The sequence below is a fragment of the Labrus bergylta genome, chromosome 6 (assembly GCF_963930695.1).
Source record: "Labrus bergylta chromosome 6, fLabBer1.1, whole genome shotgun sequence".
NCBI lineage: Eukaryota > Metazoa > Chordata > Actinopteri > Labriformes > Labridae > Labrus > Labrus bergylta.
The window spans coordinates 15,150,225-15,178,083 of NC_089200.1; the positions used below are offsets into that span (position 1 = coordinate 15,150,225).

The following is a 27,859-nucleotide window of genomic DNA, read 5'->3' on the forward strand; positions in this document are numbered from 1 at the left end:
CAAAAAATAAACCGGATACAGAATGGGGCAGGTGGGGTCAAGCCGCTGTGTGTAAGTATTAGAGGCTAGTTCAAAGTTTGTGTGTGTAAGTGTGTGTGTTTGTGTGCGTGTGTGAGAACATATAAGAGAATGAAAGGGAAGAAGCGAAGCAGAATAAGGGTTTTTGTGTACAGTTTATATCCTATCCTTTTATTAATAAATATCCTACCCTTATACAAATAAGGTACGACCCCCCCCGCCCCTTCCATCACCCAGGTACAGCATCATAACAACACTGCTGTTTATGCACACTGGACCCTACCTCTTTGATAAGCAGCTTGAAAACAGAAGGCACTTTCACTGCAATTTCATTCACTCCGAAGAACAATCTCCTGACAAGAGGTGAGAGAGACATTTATGAACCAAGTAAAGTTAACAACTCCATATGAAAACAGACATAAACATGCATGCAAGGGGCAGCAGTGAGACATACAAACTGTACCATTGAAGGTCAAGGGTATGAAGTATTAGTTTTAAACAGTATTTAAACATGATTTCCCTTCTTCATAGTGTAAATAGTCTTTGTAATGTATCCAAACTGTCTTCCACACATTGGGATCCCTGACTGGTATCGTTCTGACAAATCATAGAGGATGGAAACATTGCGCTGAACACTTACAAAAATTGCTGGTGCTCTAAATTACAAGACAGAATAATGTGATTTATAGGCCTGAGGACCCTTGTCCTATCAGGCTGTTTCAAAGTTGTGTCAGCTGTCAGCTGTTACCTGTACTCTTGCTGGTTCCTGGTCAGGCCTGCGCTGTGCTCAGAGTGGAGGGTGGAGCAGCTGACCTGCAGATCCTCCAGGCCACTGTGTGGGAAATAGATGTAGGTCAAAGCACTGGACAAAGATGACACTTTTAAGTCACATATTCATACGTGCAACGTTTAATAAAGCTTGTTTGTAATTGATGTATACTGTGACGTATCACTGCAAAAAGACTGCTCAATAAAACCCAAGGTCATTTTGGCTTACTGTCAGAATAAGTGCAGATTAAAAATAGCCCATTAAAATGTCTGTGGAAAATGAATGAGTGCTTACTTTAAAACTTCAAAGTTCTGCAGCTCTTCGTTCCAATAATACTTTGTGCTATGGAAGGTAAAATAACGAATCTGAGGGAAAAGAAGAGAGAAGAAGCAAAGCTGTCTTACACATTTGAACCTTCATAAAACATATCACCTATACTTTTTTGTTAGCACAAACTTAAAAAAGGCAGGAAACAGTAAATGATAGAGCCGTATGACTAGAGCCGTATGACTAGAGCCGTTTTCACAAATGCACTCCGGATAATATCTAGATATTTACAGGAGGACTTCTCCGGAGATTCTCACAACCTAGCCGTTCACATATGCTCCTCACAGCTGGGGACTTACCCTGTCAGAGGGGAGGGGGGGAGGGGGATTTCCCGACATAAGACGTGACGTAAAAATACAACGCGGAAATAGCTACACAATGTTATAATGAGAATATTTGCCTTTATATCAATGCTATGTGTAATCCAATGGAATGACAACATCCACAAAAGAGTGGAGAACAACATACTGACGAACAGAAAACATAATGGAGCCGTTTAATTACGTGCACGGAGATCGTAGTGGTCGCGTGCAAACACTTTAGCTGGCCACTGTATATAAACGTCATTCTCTTCCCATTGGCTCGAGGTGAGCTCGAGTTGAAATCTCTGGAGTATATGCGGCCGCGTTCAGACATCAGCTCACTCGGATTTTCTGTGGAAAAAATACTAGGGGTCTGGCTGGAGAAACTCTGGGTAAAGTCCGTGCGAAAAATGCGGCTGTTTGCGTTCACACATAGCCTAAATCCCCTCCGGGTAGCCAAATCTCCGGAGTTTTTCAGGAGATTTCCGTATGTGTGAAAAGGGTTGATGCGTCAGGAAGAAATCGGCTTTATGTGACATGGTTACACAAATATATCACGAACATGGTGTATAAATATACATTACTAATAGCAGTAGATGTAGGTCTGGCAGCCACTTTAAGATATGCCTCAAAGTGTTAACGTGCTTGTATGTGAATACCTGTATGGGCTGGTAGTATGAAAATCTACTGATTAGCTCTTGAGCGGGGCTGCCATCGGAGGGATGGGGACTATGTCCGTTGGCCAGAGGAGGGGAGGCATGGGAGGAGAAGGGGTGGGAGGGAGAGGAAGGGGAGGACAGGGAGGAGGGGGAGGTGGTCTGGGTGTCCAGGCTGTGGAAGGGGTTGCTCCCTGGGGCCAGCATCACTCGAACCCTGGCCAGGAACCAGCGCCGGAACTCATCCTAAGCGAACAGAGACAAACAAGGTGAGTAGTGGACTATGAAGGATTAGTCGATTCATTATTTCTGTTCTACTTGCAACCTACCGTGGAACGCATCAAAACGACTTTAGCATCTCGAGCTGTGGTACGGGTGCAGGTGGATTTGACGCACCACTCTGGCATCCAGTAGAGCAGCAGGAGGAGGAAGCCCCCTGTACACAGCACCCCGATGCCCACCAGGGCCAGCCGCCAACGACATAGACGGTAGCCCTGCAGCTCCTAAAGGTTGAATGGTTTTTAAAAAATGGCAGTGCATTCTGATGAGTTTGAAATCAAAGATTTCAGCATTGGGACTGATGTCGAATAAGACAGAAGCATACCATCTCCTCTTCTTCCCCTTTGTTGAGGACCTTCAGGTCTTCTTTCTCCATGCTGCAGAACAGTTTGCTAAGCCCCTGCCTTAGTCACTGCAAACACAAGAGACAAATGTCAGGGTGACCTGTATGGGAAAACATTTAATCTCTTAAAAAGACAACCAAAACAGTTCCTCGGCACCAGAGGGTCAGACACCCAGGGTTGAGTTGCAAGATGCTTTCAAAAATTCTGATGCAAAAGTGAACTGTTTGGAGAAAGCCATTAAAACCCGGACCATCTTTCATTGTTTTTATTTATGGAAAAAACTGCATTCCTCTGGTTGTAAAATCATGAAAACTAAATAAAACACTTTGCTGTTGGGGTTAATGACCTGAATAATCTGGAAACACTAATCTGCATCCAATCACCATTTAATCTGGTTGCAAAATCTAGTGTGACATTGTTGGTGAAGAGCCAAAGGGTGACCAGACAGTGGTGACCATTGCAATTGGATTAAACACCTTTCATCCAGCCCCATACACCTTACTGACTATTTACATCAGGTTAAAACACTGAAGTGTCCGACAATCAGCCTTACTGTAAGAAACCAAATCAAGTAAGTAGTACTCGAGTGTGACTGCTGATCCTGCTTTAAACTTTTCTTTGTTATTTTAGTGCCTGGGTTCAATTTATTTGGCAATTTAAAAGTTTTAGACCAAAATGTTATTTTAAATCATAATAATAAACTTGAATGATCTTCTTGATATTAAGAGACCATTGAATCAACAGAATTGACTTATTATTCAATACCATATTTGAACTTAGAGAAGGCAAACATAAGAAATCAGTTTAGATATATTTGGCAAAGTGGCTTTCATGTAATAAAAAAACAAAAGTAATGACTTAAACTTGATCCTTCGGTGCTCTGTGCATCTCAGATTTTGAAGTGTCATATGCTCCTTGAGTAAGTAAGACTTTAATTAGATAGCACTTTTAAAAACACAGTACACTGTTACAAAGTGCTTCACAGATAAAAGCAATTAAACAATTCGTACAGTGAGGCAAATGTACATGAATAAATCACAAAGTCCAACAAGGCAAAGTGGGTCTATAAGGATGGTGATGGTGCAATGAAGATTCAGCAACTGAAGGTAGCCACCTGACTGAAACAAATAATTTATAACACGGTTATGATTCCCAAATGTGATGCCTGTTTAGCAGTGTGCTTTTAATTTAATAGGTTGACAGGGTGTCATCAGTACCTTCTGGTAATACCTGTTGTTACCCAGCTGTTCGGACAATAAAACTCTCATTTCTTGCTCTCTCCCTGCAGGCAGTGTGTTGCATGGCTGTGTTAGTATTTTTCTCAGTTGCCTTTTGGCCCTGTTTTTGCACTTCAAAACATTCACACGCCACTCTCGACCAGCATACACGCGTCACCTTCTCATATAGACCCTTTATCACACCAATATGGTGTTTTTGTTGTGAATATCATTTAGATACTTTTATAAATGAATACCTGTATCATGTTTGAATGAGCCAGGATTTTGCAACAGAAAACATAGAGACTATCTAGTCAGGTGTGTTCCACTTCCATCATCAATACAATTGACAAATCCAGCAAGTTCATTAAAATAACAGGCAGTGTTTAGTAAGCAAAAAGTAACAAAGCCCTCAACCGAGTGTTAAATTGCTTAATCGTTTCAGGGAATAAAGGATCATTTTTCTTGTGTTAGAAACAATGATCTCCATGTTCATGCTGTTTGTCCTCAAAAGACACATGTTTTGTTCTAAATTCTTGTAAAGACACAAACCCTTGTTTTTTTTGTGCCTGATAAGATCAGTCTCAGAGGAAGAGAATACTTGTCAGTAGGTATAATCACTCTCACAAACTGGAGGTGAATGACAAAGCAATATGTCAAACATATCCCTCTCAGGGTCTTAAGCATGAGATAGAAAACTTTTCCAGTTTTGCACATGTACTGAGGATACGTTCAACTGCACTTTCGACAATAGGACTTTAATTACAAACAGGTTCAGCAGGGATTGAATGTTTTACTGAACTCTGTTAATACATATTTAACCCAGTGTTAATCCTTTAACTCTATATTGCTATAATGAGATGAGACACAGTATTACCATCTGTGGACACAAAATGCAGGAAAGCTCACAGAGGTTAATAGTTCACTGGAGCACATGTGACATTTTCCAACTTCAAGAATGCACAGCTCTTCCCAGACAGCTGCTTGACCTAAGAACACCTGAGTTTATCTCTTAAGAGCTTCAACACACACACGCACACAGACAGACCAACTGAGTCATCAGATGTGTGGGTTACCCAATATCAAGCTTGTCCACATCTCCTCCTCTCAGTTGTCCCTGAGGACCGGCCAGCTGCTAAGGAAGGCATGCTGTCACTTCGTGTGAGTGTTTGTAAGTTCTGCATTGACACTGGCAGAGACGGGCATGTGGGTCAAAAGATGAGCCGGCCCAGAGAATCACCAGTTAAACAGCAGACAAACTGTCTCTGTGGCTCTGTAAATCAGTTTTGCTTGGGATTATTCCGGGGCTTCAGGGGAAACTTGTGACATCCTATCCAGGCCTCTACAATGGAACATGACTATATGTTCTTAAAGAAAATTGCAATTACGTTGGTAATATTAACTAAAAGTGCAAAGGACTTTAGACTAGTAGGGATGTCCCACGTAATCCAGAGTTCACTACAACTATGCATCCTTCTGTTATAGAAGTAAAACTTGGCATGCATAAAGACAAGTAATTTATCAAATTAACTATCCAACAAGCAAACAATGCAGGGGCATATTTCAAGAAAATAACTGAACGGATGTTTAATTAACCTAAAGTTGTTAAGTTTATTCATTTGAAGCAGAGGCTGACAAAGACATTGCTTTACAAGTCATATGAAAGTCTCAAGTCAAGTCCAAAGTCCTCAGTTTTGAATGACGAGTCATTAACGAGTCATTAGCTCTCTTCACTATATGAAATGCCATTTCAACAGAGTAATAATCTATTATATTTACACAAATAATGAACGCTTTATGAATGATTTCATTTAGCCTACTTCATAAAATAAAAATAACAAGACCAGTGTGACTGAACTAAATCACACAAAAAACGCTGAAGGGAAAACTAAACACAAGTAATGAAAGCTGTTATGTACCTAAGTACAGAACTTCAGTAAATGTAGTACTGCTTGACTTTATTATTAAAAAGGTAGCAGTGCACAGACCACCCTGCTCCTCTGTGGAACTGCCCCGGCATATAAGTGAAAAGGGAAGCGTGCATTTAGTGGACACTGCATCTTCGGTGTTTGGATATAACGCACAGATCATGGACGGTGTTCTGTTTAACTTAAAGTATACGGGATAGACGCTCTGACATGCAGACAGCAAAAGAGCTGGATAGCCTAGAGACGCTGCAACTACACCAATAGGCTTTGCTTCATTTTTTGGCACAGAACTGCACAAGTTTGTCTATTGACACTGATTCAGAGCTGCATACAGAGCAGAAAATGATGGCCTTTATCTGTGCAGTGTTTGCACAATGTGTTTGAAGCAAAAAAGTCAGATGGGGATACAGACATGCCTTTCAAAGTGTTAATACATCAAATGAAAAATGGTTGAAAACAAAAAGACACACACAAAGGTGGAATACGCAGAAAACACTTGAAGTTACAAAAACAGAGGGAGAGTTAGAACCATCAAACTGAACTATCAGACCAGTGGCAAGTTGTATCAAGACATGATGCCCATACGGCCACTACTTCTACCTTACAATGCCTACTTATCCCCCCCCCCCCCCATATCTCCATACACATACAATCTGTTTTTGATCTGCAGCTGCACTTGGCTGGATTTTTTCTCTGGCATACCGCTGGATATTTTGCTTAGGACCAAGCCCTTCCTAGTATTTTACAATAGCAGCCCCCTGGCCGGCGCTAGGCAGGCGCTGGGTGCAGTTTACAAGAACGTTCCCTCCCAACTCTGTGATATGACTGGAAATGCAAACATCAGTGCATCATGTTGACATTCTTTGACTAGATTACCATGCCTGTCACCAACATTTTTTTCAGTATATTGTTTTAAATTAATTTCTTCAGATATCAAGCAGTGGCAACTAGGACCTAAAGGTTTCTCTTTCCACTACTCCTCACATTTATTTAAAGGGGCAATATGTAACTTTTCACATGTATAAATCGTTTTGTATCGCCCATTAATAAGCGAACGGTTAACTGATGTGAAAAAGTAGATGTTCACTGTCTATCTGTGTTGCCTGTATATAATTTTTCCCCGGGTCGTATTTTCCGTCCTCCTCACTCCGCTCCGCTTACAGAGATCAACAGTACAAACTCATCGCACACTCCCGGTCTTCACCTCCACAGCCAGAGGCCGCCTTCCACAAACTTCTATCCACCCTAGGAGCTCTCAAAGGTGGACAAACTCGTCACACACTCCTGACAGTGCCTGCCGAGACTGTCGTTTGTAGGATGGAGAATGAATACAGACACACAGACTCCTTCACAGACTTTCACATGTGTATGACCACTTACCTCCTCTGTAAACATTATGCCGGTAAATATCCAGTGTTTCGCAGCCAATGATGATGCTCGTTTGTGTACGTACGAGCACATATGACGAGCAAGCGAGGGAGAGCGAGCAACAGGTTACTGGTGCAGTTCGCCTAATGGCCATGCGGTATCGCTACAAACGCAGTATTTTTGAAAGTTACATATAGCCCCTTTAAATAAATATATATTAGAAATAGTTTTGATTCCAGAGTAGAAGAATAATGTTATACATAACATTGTTTACAGTACACCATGCCACATAACAGAGAAAAACAAAATGCAAAAACAAGTATTTGTTAATAAATTTTACTAGCGCAGTTTGGACAGAGGCAACTAACTGTCAACAACAATGCTAAAAAACTAAACCACAAAGGATTCTGAATGTGTTGGAGCAAACAGCAAGGTGAACATTTTGGTTTATTTTTTTCCCACTCAGTTTAACTATATCCACCCTAAGAAGGTTGTTTGGAGTTTGTTTTCGTTCCTCAACTCACAGACTGATCTTTGATCCAGTAATTGGAGGCAGTCCTTTTTGTAACCTCAGAAAAACTCACATGGATCCATAATTACAGGCTGGGAAGTTAATACTTAGAGGGCAGAGAGGCTCCAGCTAACTCCGATCATGGCTCAAGTATCAATATGTTACAAGTTAACTCAGGCCGGAGACAAGTGGAGTGATACTTATCAAGGTAAACTTGTGCAAAACAGGGAAGGGAAACAGAAGAAGAATTACCAGTAATGTGTGTTTTTTTTTTTTTTATATATTCTGGATGACATTTCTGAGGTAAACTCTTTAAAAAGCCCAGATCACTTAAATGTTGCTCAACAGTGTTGGACAAAAATAGAAGACACTCCAGCTCAGAACAAAACAATGTGAGCAAATCGGTCAATAACTCATCGAGCCATCCTTTGTCTCTGCAATCTGGAAGATTTGAACATATTAAAGTTTCTCGTTGGTTTGTGTTCTCTTACCTTGCGAGCCAGGGACAAGATGCCCCAGGCGGTCTCCTCCTCCCTGCAATTAGCTTGCTCTCTCACCACACCAACCTGGAACCCTGCAGGGGAAAAACATAGAAACAATGAACATTACACAAAGCTTTCAAAGACTTAGTCTCCCCAGTGAATTGACTGTGAGAAACTGGAGGTGACCTGACAGGAATCTTACAGGGAAGAGGACTTGTTATGACTGAAACAATAATGGATGATCTTCGTTAAGGCTAAGCATAATGAAGAAGCAAAGACCAGCGCGTTAATTTGAGAGCATACCACTCATGCATGTTTATAGACTTTGGCTTACCACCCTCAGCTGAATAGAATTTGACTTTCAAACACAAAGCTTTGACATATTGATCCACCATTTCTTTCTTTTCCTTAGCATCATGAAACCTCTACACCTGCCCTTGTGTTGCATTTTTCTGTAAAGTCTGCTCACCTGATTTTTTGAAGTAATTGCCCAGGTGACAAGCTATTAAAACATTTCTGTCCAAACATTCTCTGCGTTTCAAGTCACTACATTACTTTATACAGGCATGAGTTTTCTGGATAAGTGTCTGTATTCAGCTAATGAGTTAAAGAAAGGGGCAGCTGAGCTCACAGTCCAGAGCCTCACCAAATACAGTATGAGGCCGTTTTTGGGACAAGAACTTGCAGTATTCCAAGTTTTTACCCTTTTTTATGACTTGGACTGTTTTCACACATGCACTCGTAGGAGAGGGCAAGCCATGATGTTGCAGATGAAGCCACAGAGTATGAAGCTATCATGAGTTTTTTTTTTTTTTAACATTAATATAAATGCTATGTGTAATAGAACGTATTGACACTATCAATGAACAAATTGAAAAGATCAGATCAGGTGAGCAGAAAGTGTATAATGCAGTTTCATTAAAAGCACAAAGTCTGCACCGATATGAACGTCATCACCCCCGGTCCAGAATTTTCCTGAATATAACCTGTTGCATTCTAACATCAGCTCGCCTTGACTTCACATGGAAATTTTACTACGGGGGCTGGCAGGAAAAAATCTTTGTAAAGTCAGGGTAAAAAATGTGGTCGTTTGCAGTCACAAACCCAGATTTTTTTTTTTTTTCACAATTTTTTATTTATTTTTTTTTTTCAGAGCTTTGTGCATGTTTGAAACAGCTTTGGTAAGCTTGTTTTGGGGAGGTGGAAACCCTGTATAAATAATGGGGTCCCCAGTAAAACACAAGATTTAGGAGGTACACTAACTTTGACCACTGACCATCATTTCATTTGATACAGACGACTCTTTTTCGAACAACTTTATAATAAGATTTAAAATTTTTAAGGAATAATTTGTAAAGAATGAACTGAAGTTCAGTTTGAAGTAAACCAGTCAAACAATAAAGCTATATTTGCGACACACTACATCCAGTTTTAGGGAGATAATATTATGGATAAGACCACACTGGAGAAGGTGAACAAATTGTTTTCCAATCATCTTTAGTTCTGATCTATCCGTTCTCACAGGGTCCTCTGTTGCTAATCCCGTCCTTTGTGACCCTGATAATTTCATGCTTCAATTGAGTCATTTTTTCCCACAGTGACGCACCGGATAGCGTAGGGGTCAACATGATAAGCTAACCATGAGCAGAAAATAACCATGAACAATGACCACATGCTGAGATATGACGAGTTGTCAGGTGACTCCTCCTGACTTTCACTCCAATGTTTCCCCTAGCATTCATTTGGAGTAGAAGCCCGCCACCCCATTGCGACCTCCTGCCACTCCAAAAGAAAGTTTACTCGTTTATAAAATAATTTACTCGAATTTATGTAATTTAAGGGCACTTGTTTAATTTCAGTAGAACATGAACGTCTTTTATGCATTTCACTGTCCTGTTCTGTCAATTGAGAAATGCATCTCCAGAATGCCAGTACGGTTTTCAACTTGTGATTGGGTTGGCATAACTACATCCAGCACGTACATTTGCCTCGAGTCAACCCCTTGTTGAAGTCATTTTCAGAAGCTGACCCAGCACTGTGATCCGTCTCTTAAGCATAATTCACAAAACTCCTGAAAAACTGCTTAAGATTTTGGGGTGAGCTGCACATGTGTACGTTAACATACAAATTTTCACTCTGACTTTATCCGGAGTTTCTCTTGCCAGCCCATTTCCGCAGAAAGCCTAAATGAGCTAATTTGATAATGCAGCACAATATAATCAGGAAAATTCACATTGAACTAGTGACCCCCTGACATGTACCTCATAGAACCCTACTTCAAAAATACCGAACTATCCCTTTAAGGAGAACAGAAACCCTCTGTGGGGCCTCTAGGAGTAAGCATGACATCAGTGATATTTATAGTATCTTTCAGCCCAGCCTAAAGCCACATTGTTGTCTGTCATTTGATTAGTCTGCCATTGTATTAATAAGCAAAGCTGGCTTAGGGAAGAAAATACAAAAGGCAGTTGTTGATCTTTTTGTCAAACTACAAGATTAAACATGAATATTCTCAGTGAATATCTTTTCCAAATCCAGAGAAATATGAAATGGGAGGCAGGGAGGTTACTCCTCTCAATGTGATTGGACCCATGTAAAAATAATGTGACGGATGAACGTAGCCTGTGATTAAACTCAATGTTTCCAGAAAAAACTCAATCCACTATGATCCCATCCCACACTGCCAGCTCTGTCTCTCCATCTCAACAAGTGCTTTAAGTCAAGTATTAACATTAAACTCCAATAAATATCTCTTTAACAGACACAGACATTAATATTTCTGATGAAGAAGCAATGCTTCCAGGCAAACTGACATATCGTCTTTGTTATGTAACCTACTTTTTTTATTCTTAATCGTCACCTCATTTTCTCTAGAAAATGGGAAGAACATTTATGTGTCATACAATTTCTAAAATTAAAAAAACATTTTGGACACTACTCTCTATTTCGATGGCCGCAGACAGTGACATCATTGCTATCGCACAACTAAAATGTGCAGCCCAATGTTGGCCGAGGATCAATTAGAAGGGTAAAGAATTTTAGTGACTACTGATGTTATATTGAGTGTATTGTCACAGAACAGTTTAATATAATGAAAACCAAATGCTGAATATTTGAAACATATATTCACACCAAAACTCATTTATTTGTGCTTACAGACATTAGTCTCGTGCCTGTCCTCTTCATTAGAGAAAACTACCGTTACTCTGTGGAAAATAATTCATTTTATCACTTTATTATAACAACTTCTAGATTTCAGTGAAAAGCCTCAATATTTGATTTTTTTTAGTTCGTGTTCTGTGGTAAAATGTGTCTATGTGCAGTTAAATGGAACTGAGAGTCACACAGAGTAACACAAGACACACAAAGTTTTATGTTTGTATGCTCTCCTTCTCTTTCTCTCTCTCTTCCTCTTCTCCAGCACCGTCACTGTGTTTGTGATATTGAAAAACTTCAGACTGCAGGGGCAGATCAAGGGGCTTGCCTCAGCAGTCTGAGTTCTTCAGTATCACAAACACAAAAGAAAAATCCATCTGTGAAGAATAAATTTGCTTTGATGGACAAAGAAAAGTTTTGCTCTCGGTTAAGCTTTGACAATGTTAAACATAGAAAATGACTAGACCGTTTATTTAGCAGACACGTTCTTATCACTGGTTGCTCCTCTGCAGGGGTAAGTCAAACAGGTGATTGGCGTTCAGTGTGCACTTTATCTTCAGAGTTTGAATAGAACGCAGCACTGTTCAACAGAGACTGTATGGAGAGGTTTACTGCCTGTATCAGGCTGTGGGATGATGGTACAAAAGTTAAGTTACTGATTGTTGATAGAAGCAGACATAGAGAGAGTGAAGTGACAAAAGTCAAACTGACGGGATCCCGCGCAAAACCAACCATAAAGAATAGGTCTTTACGGATCACAGATTAACTGTGTACTGTTGCACTAAAAGGAAATAGTGGCACGTGGTGGCTGGTGTTCCTGTTTGGTGTGCACATGTGCATCGGTGTATGTTTATGAGTGTCACTGCGCCCCTGTGAAGCTCTGAAATTCAGACGGAGGAGCAGGAGAAAGAAGCTGCAGCTACACCAAACACACTTGAAACTCAGCATATTTTCATACACGAGTTTGGGTACAAAAATGTACCCACCATGTGGGTGGATAACCACCTGAGACTTACTCACCAAAGGGAAAATCTACCCGCAGTTGAGGCTTGACGGGTGTTAATTTTGGACCCTGGTGTGGGCAAAGAGGCCAGGTGTGATTTTTCGTCTCAGTCCAGCCCTGGCAATAGGTGAGTAGCAGGATATATGTGATTTTGAAATAAATACACAAAAGGGGTCTGAAAATGAATAATTAATCATGATCTCAATATTGAATAAAATAATCATGATTATCCTTTTGACCAAAATGGTGCAGCCCTAGCATGACTCTAACAATAATTAATATCATTTTTACAAAACTAGGATCACTTGAAGTGAGGCAGATCTATTGAGGCTGCTCAGACACATTATATAAATATTCTTTTACAAAAACCTGAACCAAAGCCAAACTCCAGGGTTTCTTAGACTAGACATATACTCCTTTCACTTTGAATCCTGTTCTTCACCATAGGGACAAAAAGGAAAACATGAACAATGAACCATGACCTAATGACACAGGTCTATAATTCATGGAAGCATTCGGAGGAAAGTGTTTTGTTGCCATCATACTCTGCACTCAATGTGCTTTCTTTATCACTTCCCCTGCTACTCAGGGGGCATTATGGTCAAGCTTTGTTCCCCATCATGGGCTAATCAGTCTGTTTATCACTCTGATACTGGCCTTTAACAAAATCTTGTCCACCTGCCCTTCCTCTGATGTCTGGACAGTCACCACCACAAAGACTATAACTGTAACAATTCCTCCTTAACTTTCCAAGAAAAAACAAATATATTGTATAAACATTTCAATCATACTGAGCGGAAGTAGCAAGACAACAGCACACAACCGCAACTCATTATTATCAGACAAAAATGCTAATCTGTTTTTTGTTATCAACTGTAAAAGGTTTCCTCCTTCAAAAACTACAATCTTGGTTTCGGCTTTTTGGAATATAAAGCTCCTTGTTAACTCACCTTTCAATGCAGCAAACATCCACACCTCTTATCCACAGCAATGGTGTTAGAATAAATCATAGATGAAGGTTGTTTTAAGATATATTATCTGCACATCATAGATCAGAACTCAAGTGTGAAAACCTGTTGAACATTACAGGCTACTATGATCGTCTCAGACGGAAAGGGGTGTTACCATGAATGACATCAGGGAGGAGGGAGGACAAAAAACAGGGCAAGACTGTATCTCAATGTTACTTTAAAACATGTCGAAAACCTATGAGGAACTAAATGAAGGGAAGGGGCTGGGAAAGAAAGAATAATCCTTCAGATCAAAAGTTTTACTGAGTTTTAAGTCAGAGCACATGACCTTGGATTAACAGTGTGCAAGACATCACATTTTACTTCATTAAGCTTATTGATATTATAAGCTGATGTGACAAATTATTTAGTTTTCAATAAACGATATGTATCGTGTTGTAGACTCTGTATCTGGACATGTATCATATTGGGAGGTCATGAGAAATACCCAGCTCTACCACTCTGTAACTGTAGTTTGACAAACATCTGTAAAACTTGAGGCTCACATGAGTAAACAAACAATAAAATGGCAAAAAATTTCATTTAAATAAGCTAGCAAATTTATATCAGCAATGAACTCAGTTCATCTGCAGTGTCCGATATATCTATTTAACATTGCACAACTCTATTCTCAGGTTTGCTTTGCTCTGTAAAATGTCACAGTTGTTTCTCTGTATCATCTCACTTCCACTGATGCGGGCCACTGGTATTGTCGAAGGCAAACCGCTAGACCGGCACATGAAAGTTTTGTTTCTCTATCACACCGCTTTGGGGCTCCCACAGCAAACAGTGCCGGGCTGCTGAGATTACTTTTGCAATGTCAAGATATTTCTCATCTCTACTCTGAATCAACACTGGCAGTTCTTCCATCACAGGCTGCTGTGTTTAAACTAACCTGTGAAAAGTATTGAGGCATTGGCTCAAAGGCTTGTGGAAAAGTGGCACATTACTTCTTTAAATGAAACTAAATTGCTTCCAAATCTTGAGTTTGTACAAGACCTGAGCTCTCTCTCACTGAGAGGAAGAAGTTCAAAGATGCAAAAGGGCAAGTTCAATGCCTTCAGTGCATGAATCCAGATCATAACACGTGTGTAAAGTTGTGTTTCAACTTAAAGTACCCGGGACTCAAAGGCCTGTGACATTCAGTTAATGCAGTATAAAAGTACCTTCAGTCGGTAGCTTTCTGTGTTTCCAACACGCTCTAAAGACCAGTGAAGATTAGGCAAAAAGTCTGCTAAAATGCAAAGGAGTCTTCTGAGGCTGCAGTAATTCATTTTGGGATTAAAATCTCCACTTTCACTCGCATAAAAGGGTGGAACATTAGTTTGCTGCAACCTGCACAGAACACGCTATGCACCAAGAATGATCTGGGAGTCATTCAAGGCAACGGAGCCCCCCGTCTACAAAACCTGCCGTGAAAAAATATGTGGATACTGTGCCAAACACATCAAACTTGATGCAGCAGCTGTGAGATCATCATCAGAGTAATGATACTGTATCATAACGGAGTGATATACGTAATTGGGTTCGAATCCGACCTGTGGCTCCTTTCCCGCATGTCATTCCCTAATCTCTCTCTCTCTCCGATTTCCGGCTCTATCCACTGTCCTATCTCTCCAATAAAAGGCACAAAACGCCCAAAATAAATCTTAAAAAAACACTTTGAAAGACATTATTTACAAGCACCTAATGTTTGATTATGACATAGCCTATTGAGCATGCCATGCAAATCAAATATTTTATTTTGCTAACAATAGGCACATTTTATATAAAGAAGGTTTGGTAAAGTATTGTTGAAATTGAAACAAATCGTATTTGATAAATTTCTTGTTCTGTGTTTTGTAGGTTGTTTGAGAAAAAAATCGGTTAAAGTAACAATTAAAAACACGTGGCCTTACTCAACTAAGTCACGATGAGAAGCACATTGAGGCATACTGTATCTCAAAGCAGTAGTGCTAATCTCTTATTAGTAGGCTTAATTCTGACTGAAGAAGGAGCCACTCCCAATAAGAAGAGGAGTTGCAATGACTAAAAAACAAAACAGAGCCAGAGAACATTTGGCAACAATTACTAAATCTGTCAGGCCACAGAGCTTAGCTTTCAATATGTGTTAATAACCGTAGAGGGACATAAACACAAAGTAAACAGAAAAAAAAATGTGCAAAAGTCTTATAGGTTAATGTTTCTGTCTAAAATGTTCTTTTAGCACTAGTTTCTTAACTGTTAATGTTTTGAAAGAAATCACTCAGGGAAATTCACAAATGGAATTTAACTATAACTGATGAGTCAGCAAGTCTTAACAAGCCCCACATTGGTATATCTCTTTGAATGCCTTGCACACAGATTTAGTTTATCCTCAATCTCGCTAAATCCTGTGAAACAAGTCTCTTATTTCCCACTATAAATAATAAATATACCAATAACTCACCCAGAGTGGCACAGTGTATGTCACTGAGGTATTTTACTCCATCTGTGGCTTCACTGTATCCCAGTCTTTTGTTACATTAAAGTTAAATGTTTGCAGAAAAACCTGTTTGCACAAGGTATTTCTGCGAGAGTGAAAAGCTAATATGGACTGTAGGAACAACAAAGACACAGTGAATGTGTGTGGATATCATTTCACTCAACTCAAAGGTCAGATTCTCCTTAAAACCACAAAAACTCATTATCTCCTAAACTGCTCTGGTATAAAAACACATGTACCAGTCAGTCAACAGACTTGTTAATACATTAGAAAAGTGAGTTAAAATTGTGTTTTTCCTCAACTCCACGTAAAGTTAAATTGGATCAGGACATTTTGAAAATGATCTCATTGGCTATGATTGAGGCCAGTCCCCTTTCTGAACCTTTGTGTACTGAAGGTTGCTCTGGTCAAGATATACCAGCCATGCAACGACACACATAAATAAAAAAGGAGCCGGGGAGTCTCAATAATATCAAGGCTGACAGTGTGCATCCACAGGTAATGTCAGCAAAGCTACTCAAAGCCTTTTAGAGGAAATCAACCTGGAAAATGTATATTATCTTAAGAAAAATGTAAGTATGAAATTACTGAAGCTACGTACAGTAATTTACTTTGTCATGATACACTTTAATCAATAAAATGTTTTATAGTCGCACAAAGTTGCTGGACTTGCTGTAAGTCAATTATCCTGCAAAATCTACAATGTGAAGACAGCAATGCACCCAAAAAATCCACTTCAAAGTAACCCCAGATTAAAACTTTACTGGAAAAGCATTTCAACATAAATCAAAATACAGTCAGGCCCAAAATAACAAAATGAGCAATGTCATTGCTTTCAGACCAAAAATGCGGTGTAGACATATGAAGCCATTAAGTGAAGCACCTCTGCAGGAGCAACAAGAAGGAGCCACTGTGAGAGATCAGACCAGAGACAGTGTGCATGCAACAGCTGTTTCCCTGGTGCTTCTACAGTAACAGCTTCAGGGTAGATTGTCAAAGAGAAAGCCACAGTTGAAAATAACTCACATGACAACTCCTCCACTGTTTTGCCAGAAGGCTTGTGGGAGAATCTGAAATAAAGTGAAGTGGGAAAGTTGTAGTCTGGACCCTATTCAAATTGACAATTAGTGACAGGACTTGTAGGAGGATAACTACATGTCCACATGTATTTTGACATGAGACTCAAAGTATTAGAGTCCAGATGTGCAAAACATTGATCTGTACATGCCAAAGGGTGGTTCTACTCAATACTGACACATGCAGAACTATGTTCAGAAATTATGTAAAGATTTTCTTGGCTCTCATAAAATGCTGGCCAGTCAACAGTCACAGTTATTTTTTTTTTTAACAGTTAATTGCAAAACTTGGTTCCTTTTAACAGATTAGTTTGGCTTCACAGAAAATTGACAAGATGGTATTGATAACAACTCCATAATAGATTCTGCGGACAAAGTTTTTAACCATTCGTGATCAATATTCTTAGATAAATAAAGTGGGCTTACAGTTTCACAGCACTTCAAGTTACGGACCAACACACGAGCATGAATTATTATTATTATTATTATTTTTTGTGCGATGCTCAACTGTTCACAACAATGTTCACAACAATGTTCATTAACTGATAACCTCGGAGGCAAACAATTCTGATGCGCCAGAACATTTGAAATCATCATAAATTCTCAAATCCTATCCCAACCTGTTTTGCCTCCCTGACGAACAGTTTGTCGTCTGACTTGTTTACTCTTTCTTTGACTTCCACAAGCATCTATTACATTTATACAGCCCAGTGAAAACACTGTTGCGATATTTAAGATCCAACTAAGCTGCTTACAGAGGTTTTCAGACAGGTGTGTTTCCATTTGAGTGAGCGCAGGTGTGCGAGTGTTAATGTGCTTCAGGAACAGTTTTCCTCTACATCTCCCCAAAAAAACAAAAAAAAACACAGTGTCAAACAAGAACAAGGGCATAAGAAGTTGTGTTATTTCCTTTAAAGGTATTTGAATTAGATACGCTCACACACACATAAGCTCTACAAGCTGTTAGTGGTGTCTTAAATAATAATAAATAAAATAATAATTTCTGCTTCCCAAACTGATTAAGCAGGATTGAGTAGATGACATCCTGCAGACCAGAGTGACAGGTGTTTGAGAAACAAAACGAGGCCAATCAAAGCTGGCAGGGGAGGAACAGCATCGCCTAGCTTTTCACCAGCTTAAACCATTTTATGTCTCATGAAACCACTCACCTTCACTGAATGACAAGCAACTCCAAATTATTACAAGCTACTACCTTCACAACAAACAACTGACCACGAGCAAATTAAGAGCCACGCAAGTAAAACTCACCTAGGTCTACTTTAACACAGTGTACATGTTACAGGTTAGGTTTATCCTCACTAGCCATTCAAAACAATATCGACGGATGCGCATTAACAATTGTGGACCCTAAATCATGTCTGTAAGCCCCCCCCAGGAGAGCCAGGTGAGTGAGTGCCTCATCGGGAAGACGAGGAGATATCGCATTAGCTATCTGGCTAATGTTAGCAAAGCTCTATTGTTAAGAAATCTCATTAGTGCCTAGCTTAATAACAACGTACATGTGGCGTCCCTTTGCCATCCTGCTATCGGTTTCAGATACCGTTAGAGCATGTTTATTGTTTCCTCCTCACACCTACCCGCTATCTAGCCAGCGTTAGCTTAGCCTGTGACGCTAGCGGCTCACACATGGGTTGATGATGATGATGATGATGACAGCGATGTAGGCAAAACCACGAAAACGTATGCGAGAAGAAAACACACTCACCCAGAACCACCTGGACACTCTGAAGATCACCTTCGAGTCATGGTGAGGTGAGAGCGGCTGTTATCTGAAGGAAAACGTCGTTGAAGTGAAAAGCGGGCTAAGTTTAATAGGAAAAATGTTGTCGCGACAGACGGGCTGAGTGAGAGGGGGAGAGAGGGCTGACAGCTCAGTGGGACAGACTGAGTACTACAGCGGTAGTGAACTGGCCTGAACTGGCTGTCTGACGGCAGGAAGTGACGCTGCGTGACGTCACGGTGGGGGAGACTACGCAAGGTGAATAGTGCGCCCCATCACCAATAAATTCATGTAAGCAATTAAAGTAAAATGTTCAATCAGTGTCATGTGTAGCAGCAGGGAATGGCCGAAAAAAAAATTACAGATGTTGGCAACGTTATAAGAAAGTGATGAGGCATTGTTAGTCTAACAGTGGTACCCTATATCAGCAGCAAATTCGGATTTCAGAGATTAAAATGTTGCACCAGTATTGCACAAATGCATTGAAGGCTGGCCCTTTCATTTGGCTACAAGCTGATTATGTGAAATTCACATTTATGTTGTGTCAAAATTGTATGGCTGTTTTTATATTGTGCTCCCATTAGCTTATATTTCTACTAGATATGATAAGATAATACTTTATTTATCCCACAATGGGGACGTTTACATTGTTACAGCAGCAAAGAGGAAAGATTGCAGACAAAAAGTGAACACATTACAATTTAAATAAAAAATTAAGAAAAATTAAGAATTTACAAAAAAAAAATAGACACTAAAAAATAGATATTAAAAAACTACTACTACTAAATGTTGTATAAAGTCTGACAACTATAACCTAGTTAACATATCCATTAATCCAGGAAGTATTCTTAACCTCTCACACAAAAATACACTGTTATGTGCTCAGAGGTGATTTCAGTCAGGATCAATAATCAAATTGCCTGGTAAGGTTTTAGTAAGGACTCTGCAAGCACTGATTTAGTTTGCACTTCTATGAAGTTAAGGTAGGTCTTCATAACTCCAGACAGATAGACAAATAATTATCTGAAAATGTTCTTTTTTGTTAACTTCATAAAGTTATTTCCGAGCAATATAATTTACAAAGCTGTTTAACAGAGTGTTAACTTACTAACAAGAACCTCACATGTCAAAATGTGCAGTCCACTTTATACAAATAATTCACACAGTCTATGTTAACCAATTATTTTTCCAGAGTTATTGAGTAACAGCAAGGTAACTATTAATCAGTGCTCAGTTTCTCATCACGCATTCACTGCAACTATTTCAGAGTTGTGTATCTCCTGAACAGTAAACCCTCTCCCTCCTCCAATTCTGGCCAACTCTAGCAAAAATGTCCAGCAGGCTCAAATCATCACACATCTTCCCTGCCCTCTGCAGAGGAGCGACCACTGACGCACGAGCCAAGAAAAACAGAAAGGCCCGTTCGCCACTGCTGCTTCAGATGTGCTAATCCATGCTCTTCATCACCTCTGCAAACAAAATTCCACCTTTTTATAGGGACACAGTTTGTTGTCTTTGGTTCAGTCTCAGAGGTGACAACGAAGAGGCCCAGAGGTAGACTAGTGCTTGCTCAGCATTCATGACATCTGACGGCTTTAATGGAATACAAACACCTCATTTCTGTCTTTGCTTTTTGAATTATTTGTGAAACACTAAAAACAGAAACTTGCTTTTGACTTGTACCAAAATTGTTTTAGCAGCATTAAAGTTCTCAGATTTACATCAACCATAAAGATGATGCACCCAGAACCACTAAGAAGAAATATTTTGCAATATGATCCGAGGTTAACTAACCATTACGTGTGTGTTATATGATCTAAATAGGCATCTCAGATGTTAAGCCTCTTTAGTAAGCTATTCACATAGGATACATTCCAGCAATATGAGACTGGTCTAGGCATCAGTAAGCACTTTGTGGCTTTTCATTGTTTACATTTTAGTCACTACCTAGAGGATTTCAAGATAAAACAGTTACTATAATAAATAGACATATTTATGAAGAGCTAGCTGAAGTATTTGCATTATCAGTATGGACAGGATAATATGGCTGAAATATAACATTTAAAAAAATCTGCTATTAACAAGGATTTCAAGAAGGTTATATAATCTCCATATGTTATGAATAAAGATAAAGAGATAAAGATAAACTTTATTGATCCCCCGTGGGGGAAATTTGTGCATTACAGCAGCTCCAGAAAACAGGGGAAAAACTGGTTTAATTAATTTGTATTGCTGGTATAAGCAATTTTGTTGTTTAACATTATGAGTCATTTCCCTGTCATTTTCTCCAAAACAACACTTAAGGAAATGTAACAGGGAGGAGTAAATTGTGCTTTATAACTTTGCTCTAATCTGTGTATTGTTCCATTATCAGGTTTTAGGAAGTCCCTTCAGTAAAAAATGCCCTGGTCTGTTGCTCCATCATCATCCCCTAAAGCTACAGAGCAAAGAGATGGACAGAGGTCACAGGGATGATGGAAGGACGGGGGAGCCCAGGCCGTCTAGTCTGGGGCTTATCTGCTCCACTGGTCCTTTTCCCAGTCCAGCCCTGATAACCCAGGTCGACTAGCAAAATACAGGATATGACCCAATAACCTTGCAAGGCAGCAGGGGACCAATATTGTTTTATTGGGGGAGGCCTTTTCTTTTAAATTCCCCTTCAGATCAGCTTCATCAGGCTTAATTAATGCTTTCAGGACAGACCTTTGGCAGCAGCTGTAATTTGCTTTGTACACCAACAAACCTGCAACTACAATGCAACCTCCGGCTGTGCCAAGACCTGCAATTTTCAGCCTCAATTTACCCACCAGGTTAAGGTGATGGAAAATATAAACAGTATTACACATTAGTTATACAACCATAAAACAAAATAGAGATAACAGGTCACTGTTTGCACTTCTTTTTATTTCTACTCAAATTAATCCAACAATTGTGTATTACATTACTTATGGTCATCTTTACCACACAGAGTTCTCTGTGGGGGCCCAGACGTTGCACAGGTGCAGAGTTTACAGGGTTTGGGGTGTTTTGGCCATTCTACGAGTGGAAACTCAGCCCTCTCCTGTTGTTTTGCTGTTGGTTCATTCCACTGGGCGTTTGCCTCTTCAAAATCCCACTGAAAAATATGGACAGGTCATAAAAATATGGGGGGGGGGGACTACAGCTAAAGGTTTATGATATGTCATGTTCTCCTATGCTTTTATAAGAACCATTGAAGCCAATTAATTTAAGTTTATTTTATTGTTGTGCTTTTAAAAGTTATAAAAGAAAAGGGCCTATAGAGAGTATTTGTACTCTAAAGGTATCCCCCCCCCAAATGGCTAAATGTTCGTTAGCTGTCGCAGTCGGTTCACTTTAAGCATATTTTTTTAATTAAGATTTCTTATTGTGTACGATTTAATGCTGGTTATATATATATATATATATATATATATATATATATATATAGTTGGAGAGCTCTATAGTTAGAGAGCCTGAAATCATATTTTTATGACCCAGGGTGTGTGAGTGAATCAGCTAAATGTCAAGAATGCAAAAGATTTAGACTTCTATGCACACAGACTTAAGTCCAGGCCAGGAGGCATCACACAAGAGACCATAAACATGTCCCAAAATAGTAGAGGGTAAAACAGGCCCCCTATAGACAAGGCAAACATTTTGCAATACTTCCTAAGCAGACAGACCCAACCCAGTGCTGGTCTTTAATCAAAGACCCTTTACAGCAGAACAATTGAGCTACAAGGAAAATCTCAAACAAATCCCCCCACCCCCCCACCTCCACCTCAGTCTCACCCCGACAAAGAGCTAACACTCAGCAGAAAACACACAGACAGCAGAATGGACAATTCAAGCTGCTGGCTGCTCTGACTGCTCAGCTTGTGCAGGGAAGCAAACTACAAATTGTTATGGTTTGTTTATTAAATATTTCAACACTAAAGTCACCTTTCTAAACTGGTTTGGCCCTGCAAACCTTTTCTACAGTTGGGTAACCTGCGGCTTAATGAATACAAAATGTTTTGTTATTAAATAACAAGTGACAGCTTTCAGCAGTCTTGAACTCATAAAGCTCTGTGTATTGAGAATAAAACATTAGACAGCACCAACCTTTACGGAAATGTATCTTCTTACTGATTTACTAAGTAAACAGCTTCTGTGAAGTCTAACTAACAAGTGAAAAAAGTGTCAGAACTGGAGCTCTTCTAATCTGGACTCATCTGGAAATTCCCAGTTGACAAAAAAAGGAGATCTGTTCAGCACTGATCAGCAAAGATTAGCTTTTTATTTTCCAGAGTTTACAGAGTTCTAACAGACTTGCAGACTTATCTGAGCTGCCCCAATAATTCAGGATTTTTAGGCCTTTTTTAGTTCTTTAAATGGCCTACCAACCAATTAGATTACCCACAAAGTCAAATAAAGTAGCATGTTTTAATGCGTACAACATAGAACATTTTGAGCATTTTTTGTAAAGCCTTTACTTCTCTATACTCACTGTGCCAAAGGCATTCAATTGCCTTTCCTGTTTGTTGAACAGTATCAAGCTGCAATTGTGCACACATCGTTTAGCTTTGTTTCACATTAAATTACATCCTCTGTATTTGTCTTGGCTTACTTGCAGCACAGTGAGGGAGTTTCTCTTGTGGCTGTAAGCTTCAGGGCCTGAAAGGATGAGGCTTGTAATTTCATTCTCCCTTTAACGTAAACCTTTTCAAAAGAGAATACATTATACAATCCAAAATGTCCTCTACAACAAGAATAGTTTCCACTTTAAGTCCTGGGTTAAGATACAAACCCTAATTCTCTGAAAAAGAATCTCTCCATGCACTTTAACCCACAAAATACCTTATACACACACTCATCTCTCTTAAGGGTTTGACTCATCGGTCTTGCATGGATATGCTGACCACTGTCGTCTCACTAAACCTCTGACAGCTGTCTTGATTTACTTCCCTCAGAGTCACATGGTTCATGTTCCTACTGCTGCTTCTTCTTATGAATTCCTCAGAAGTCTGGACTTTTATCTGCTCAAAGTTAAATTGATATCAAGGCCAAGATATTGACAGAAAGAAAGTGTTTCAAGTCTGGAAGAGGGGTTCTTGATTCATTTAAGTGATCACACTGAAACTCTTTTTGAATAACTTCAATTTAGCACTCTCTAGGCGAGTATTTTCATCATTAAGTCCCCAAACACATAGAGCTCTGTGAGACAGTATGTAATGACTCTTTATTTTATGAAACTTTAACACAGACTGAGTCATACAGCTAAAGCAGAAGTTAGTCAAACATTCTTTAGACAGTATCAGCCTCAACTTTCACCTCTTTGTGAACTCCAGTGGTTCGTATTGAAGGAATAAAAACAACAGAGTCCTATATAAAACGGTAATAAACTTAACAGATTAAAGTCAACACACAAATTCACAGAAGTTGACATAAGACAGGCTAACTGGAACATGGTAGTCATACACCAACTCCATTATGTTAGCATGTTGTCTCCCCCTAGAGGCAGACTATTAGAAGTGCACTTGCAACTTCCTTTTTTTAACACCACAACCCCCCTTTTTCCGTATAAATTACAGGAAGGCAAAGCTATTCGTGAATATGTTCAGTGTATTTGCTCACTAAAGAATAGGTAACTATTTTGCATTGAATGTTTAAATTGATCACTTCTCTAATTGATACGATTACTCAAGTTAGTTTGATGGCAACATTTAAAATAAAGTTTTAAATAACTTATAAGATTACAGAAGTTAGATTTGTTAAAACATCTTGAGATGTACATCGCTTTGGACAAAAGCATCGGCACATTTACATTGTAACCTTAGAACAATTTAAATATTTTGAAAATAAATTGTAAAATAATTGGTCAGAGCGCGGAAGTTAATTTGGTAGATAATTTAGAAATATATGTATTTTCACTTAAAGAGATAAGACATTATTTAAATGTTAGGTAGTCCAACTCACCTCCAGATCGGAGCTTTCCAATGAGGAGTCGTATGATGTGTCTGAGGAGAAACCGTTGACTCTCACCACTCGCACCGTCCTGTGGAGAGGTCGGTCCGCCATCTCCTCCTTAGACAACATCACCTCCTTCAGCCATGTCTGCAGCAAATAAAATAAGTAGTCAACTACAGTAAAAACCACTGATTACATCTATGAAGTGGAAAGGTTTGTCTCAAAGTGCATTTCTTCTGCCACACCAGATTCATCCCTTTACTTACTTGGCTTGCAGGTTGAACACTCATATCAATATATCGGCCCATCTCAGTAATCTTCTGGTTTTTTTCTGTCTTTGAAGAAAAGACTTGAATAATATAATAATCAAACCAAGACATTTGGGAGAAATCATAATCAGAGGTGCTCCTAAGAAGGTTTTTTTTTTTTTTTTATCTTAATGCACATCCAAGCTTGATGCATATGCAGAGAAATGAATGGGTGAAGTGTCACTGTAACTTCAATCTTATGCAGCCAATGTGAAAAATTTAAAAAATGCTTTGCAAATTGCATGTTTTCTCAAAAACGCTTAGTTATAAAATACATGAAGAATAAATCCTTACTTCTGTTTGTGCTGATGAATTAACTTGTTGTTTTCTATGTCTATTCATGACAGCATTATCCTCACTGGTGAGTCCTGAGCAACCTAAAAGGCTCTCTGTATCCAGAGAAAAGCTGTGTAGCTGCTGCCTCGTTCCTTTTCTGCACCAGCACATGACTAGGATCTGACAATATTTGATTTAAGGCATACAAATAGCACATGGATTGATTTTGCAGTTCACATAGAGGAAATGCAATACATGAATAAAATCTGGTTTTCAAAATCTGAATTCCAGGATCATAGTGGGATGATCTTCTCTTCTATTTCATATTCATAACATTAGTGAGACTGTTGTTGTTCTTTTTTTCCTATCACAGCTGTTGATGCTGCTTCTGTTATTCTAAAAACAAACTCCTGAGAAATGATTTCATAGAAAAAAAATCATTCCTGTTTTGATGTACTGGTGTGTGAATGAGGAGTGTTATTCTGGTTTTAGGGAGTCAATCTGCTCAGTCTGACAGAGTGATTAACTGATGTTCACACTGTTCTATATGAGGATACAAGAAGGTCTAGGCAGACACAGCACAGAGCTGACAGTAGCCACGGCAGGACTCTCAAAACAAACGTATAGTTGGTGTCGTAGACGAGAATCGCAGCAGCATAGAGAGCGCCAGCCAGTGAGCACATCAGTCCTGAATAAACATAGGGCCAGGTCAACATCTGTCCTCTGTACTAAAAAGCAGGGGGGGGAGAGAGAGTTGAAAATAAATTAACTTTTGGAATAGAGGAGAGGAAGTCTGACACCAAAACACTGCTGTATTGTTTGTCACTTACTGCTCTGCTGAGTGAAGGGAACCTCGAGGTACAGGAAACTACGAAAGAGAGGAGGCCAAGTATGTAACCCAGGACTTCAGTGTTGTCCTGTATGAAGAACAGTTGAAAGTTTTTAGAGTCAAATGTAATACAAGATAAATATTTCAACTCTTTGTATATTATGTTGAAGAACATAGAGATGAATTCATGCTTCAGAAACAATATGCATATCTATTGAGTATTTTTTTTATTACAGAACACTACAAATAAAAAGTCTGAAGGCAGACATCAGCGAACATATAATTAAAGTAGAGTTCAATATTCTTTTACTCAAATTCAAAACGCTGGCAAACACTTTTAATATAACTAGAAGGAATGCAACCAGCAACAGTGGAGGTGTGTGTGCTCACTTGGAGGGTGACATGCAGCAGTTTCCTCCCGGGTAGACTGGTCTCTAATGGGCGCAGGGTGACCCTGGACTTGAGAATTCCTCCTCCAACCATCAGAAGAACGCACACTGAGAGGAGGTACTGCCGCCTCCGGCTCCTTATCATCCTTTGCCTCTTTTCTGAGGAAAAAAATACACGCATACATACAAAGAGATTTCTGCAGGTTGTACTTATCTGTGGACACGTGGAGCACCTTTCTGTTTTGTCGGACCAGTTAGGTGCCAATATAAACACACCTACATTTTCCACTTAGTTGAACATTGTAAAGATGTTGGATTGCCTGAGATTGATATGTTTTGTGTTATTGTATTTCTTTAAACTTACCTGACTGTGAATTCCAGCACAGGAGCACAGGGAGGCAGGAAGAAGTAACATGGACAAAATCCACAGCAGAAGCAAACGTGCCCATTAAGATCTGCAGAGGAAGGAGCAAAAATATGTTCTCACTGACTTCAAAAGACAAGAAATACCATTATTAAAGAAAGATTTACCAGGATATACAGTTGACTGGACAGAATGGCTCCCACGGTGTTGCACAGGTTACCGAGGAAGCTGTACAAGGATGTTAACGTTTCTCCCGTATTTTGTCTCCGAGTTCTGCACCTCTGATACACGAGCCTGAAACAGGCACGAATGTTTTAGGGCTAGAAAAATGAATCTGGACCAAATTCTGTTATGCGTAACTACTTACAGGATGCATGACAGCAGGACAAGCAGCGCAGACAGACAGTTTAAGCCGATGGATGCGCAAAGTTTGTCGGCGTCGCTTGACAAGCAGGTAGAGATTGTATCCGCGCAGAAGTCCAACAGGCTGGAGAGAGAAGTATTGGTATTTTCTGTGCTACCTTTATGTCCCCTCATATTTATTGTTGACATGCGTACATTTCGTCTTACTGAGAGAAACAATAAATACACATGGCACCTGTGCAGCCACGCGGCGACATACAAAGTCGCAAGAGCATCAAGGGGAAGGCGTGTATATATGTGAGGGAGGAGCTCACCTGAGATTCACATTATTGAAACTGCTTAATACAAGTCTAATTGATCTAGACTTAATTGACACTAAGGCAACTTCTCTTTCAGTGTTATTTTATATCAAATGTAAAATGATTACTAGCACTTCAATCTCAAGATTAATTTGGAGATGAACATTGAAGGTCAGCAGGAACTAAAACCTCCAGTCTAAGGCTGGGCTCATGTGGTTGGTCCTGGTGTTGACTAGAAAGGCTGTCAATTTGAGCAGTGGGAAATCAAGGACTTATGTGCACCTTTTAGAATAAAACAGAAGTCTACAATTTGCTTAACTGGACGTCAAATCTTCTAAAAAAAAAAGAAAAAGAAAGGACAGGAAATCAGTAAATGAGAAATCACTCTATAAATATTATTATTCAAAGATGATTTTACCAGTGTGTGCTTT

The 27,859-nt window shown here is 39.4% G+C and overlaps 2 protein-coding genes across 2 annotated transcripts in view; both read right to left on the reverse strand.

Annotated features, from left to right (window-relative positions):
• Positions 1 to 18,800, reverse strand: part of atp13a3 (ATPase 13A3) — a 39,459-nt gene extending 20,659 nt beyond the window's left edge. The window contains exons 1-8 of the mRNA XM_020639264.3: positions 18,637 to 18,800; positions 8,211 to 8,293; positions 2,677 to 2,763; positions 2,402 to 2,575; positions 2,076 to 2,318; positions 1,082 to 1,152; positions 767 to 850; positions 302 to 371 (exon numbers count right to left, since the gene is read on the reverse strand). Of these exons, the coding sequence (XP_020494920.2) occupies positions 302 to 371; positions 767 to 850; positions 1,082 to 1,152; positions 2,076 to 2,318; positions 2,402 to 2,575; positions 2,677 to 2,727 (693 nt within the window). The 5' untranslated portion in view covers positions 2,728 to 2,763; positions 8,211 to 8,293; positions 18,637 to 18,800. The remainder of the gene's footprint in view (positions 1 to 301; positions 372 to 766; positions 851 to 1,081; positions 1,153 to 2,075; positions 2,319 to 2,401; positions 2,576 to 2,676; positions 2,764 to 8,210; positions 8,294 to 18,636) is intronic.
• Positions 18,801 to 21,534: 2,734 nt separating this feature from the next.
• tmem44 (transmembrane protein 44) lies at positions 21,535 to 27,402 on the reverse strand. Its single transcript, XM_020639234.3, has 10 exons — positions 27,134 to 27,402; positions 26,934 to 27,060; positions 26,767 to 26,857; positions 26,404 to 26,561; positions 26,015 to 26,101; positions 25,742 to 25,912; positions 25,203 to 25,364; positions 24,867 to 24,935; positions 24,610 to 24,747; positions 21,535 to 21,766 (listed from the first exon to the last, which is right to left on the reverse strand). The coding sequence occupies exons 1-10, from the start codon at positions 27,316 to 27,318 to the stop codon at positions 21,593 to 21,595; spliced, it is 1,362 nt and encodes a 453-aa protein (XP_020494890.2). The 5' UTR covers positions 27,319 to 27,402; the 3' UTR covers positions 21,535 to 21,592.
• Between the last annotated feature and the right edge of the window lie 457 nt (positions 27,403 to 27,859).

Bases quoted from the DNA above. Each gene is read 5' to 3' on its own strand.
- tmem44 (XM_020639234.3), bottom strand. From the start codon at position 27,318: ATGTCAACAATAAATATGAGGGGACATAAAGGTAGCACAGAAAATACC. The intron at 27,061-27,133 runs GTAAGTAGTTAC...TGCCTGTTTCAG, and splicing joins GTCCTGCTGTCATGCATCCT to GCTCGTGTATCAGAGGTGCA. The intron at 24,936-25,202 runs GTAAGGATTTAT...TTTTCTTCAAAG, and splicing joins ATTCATCAGCACAAACAGAA to ACAGAAAAAAACCAGAAGAT.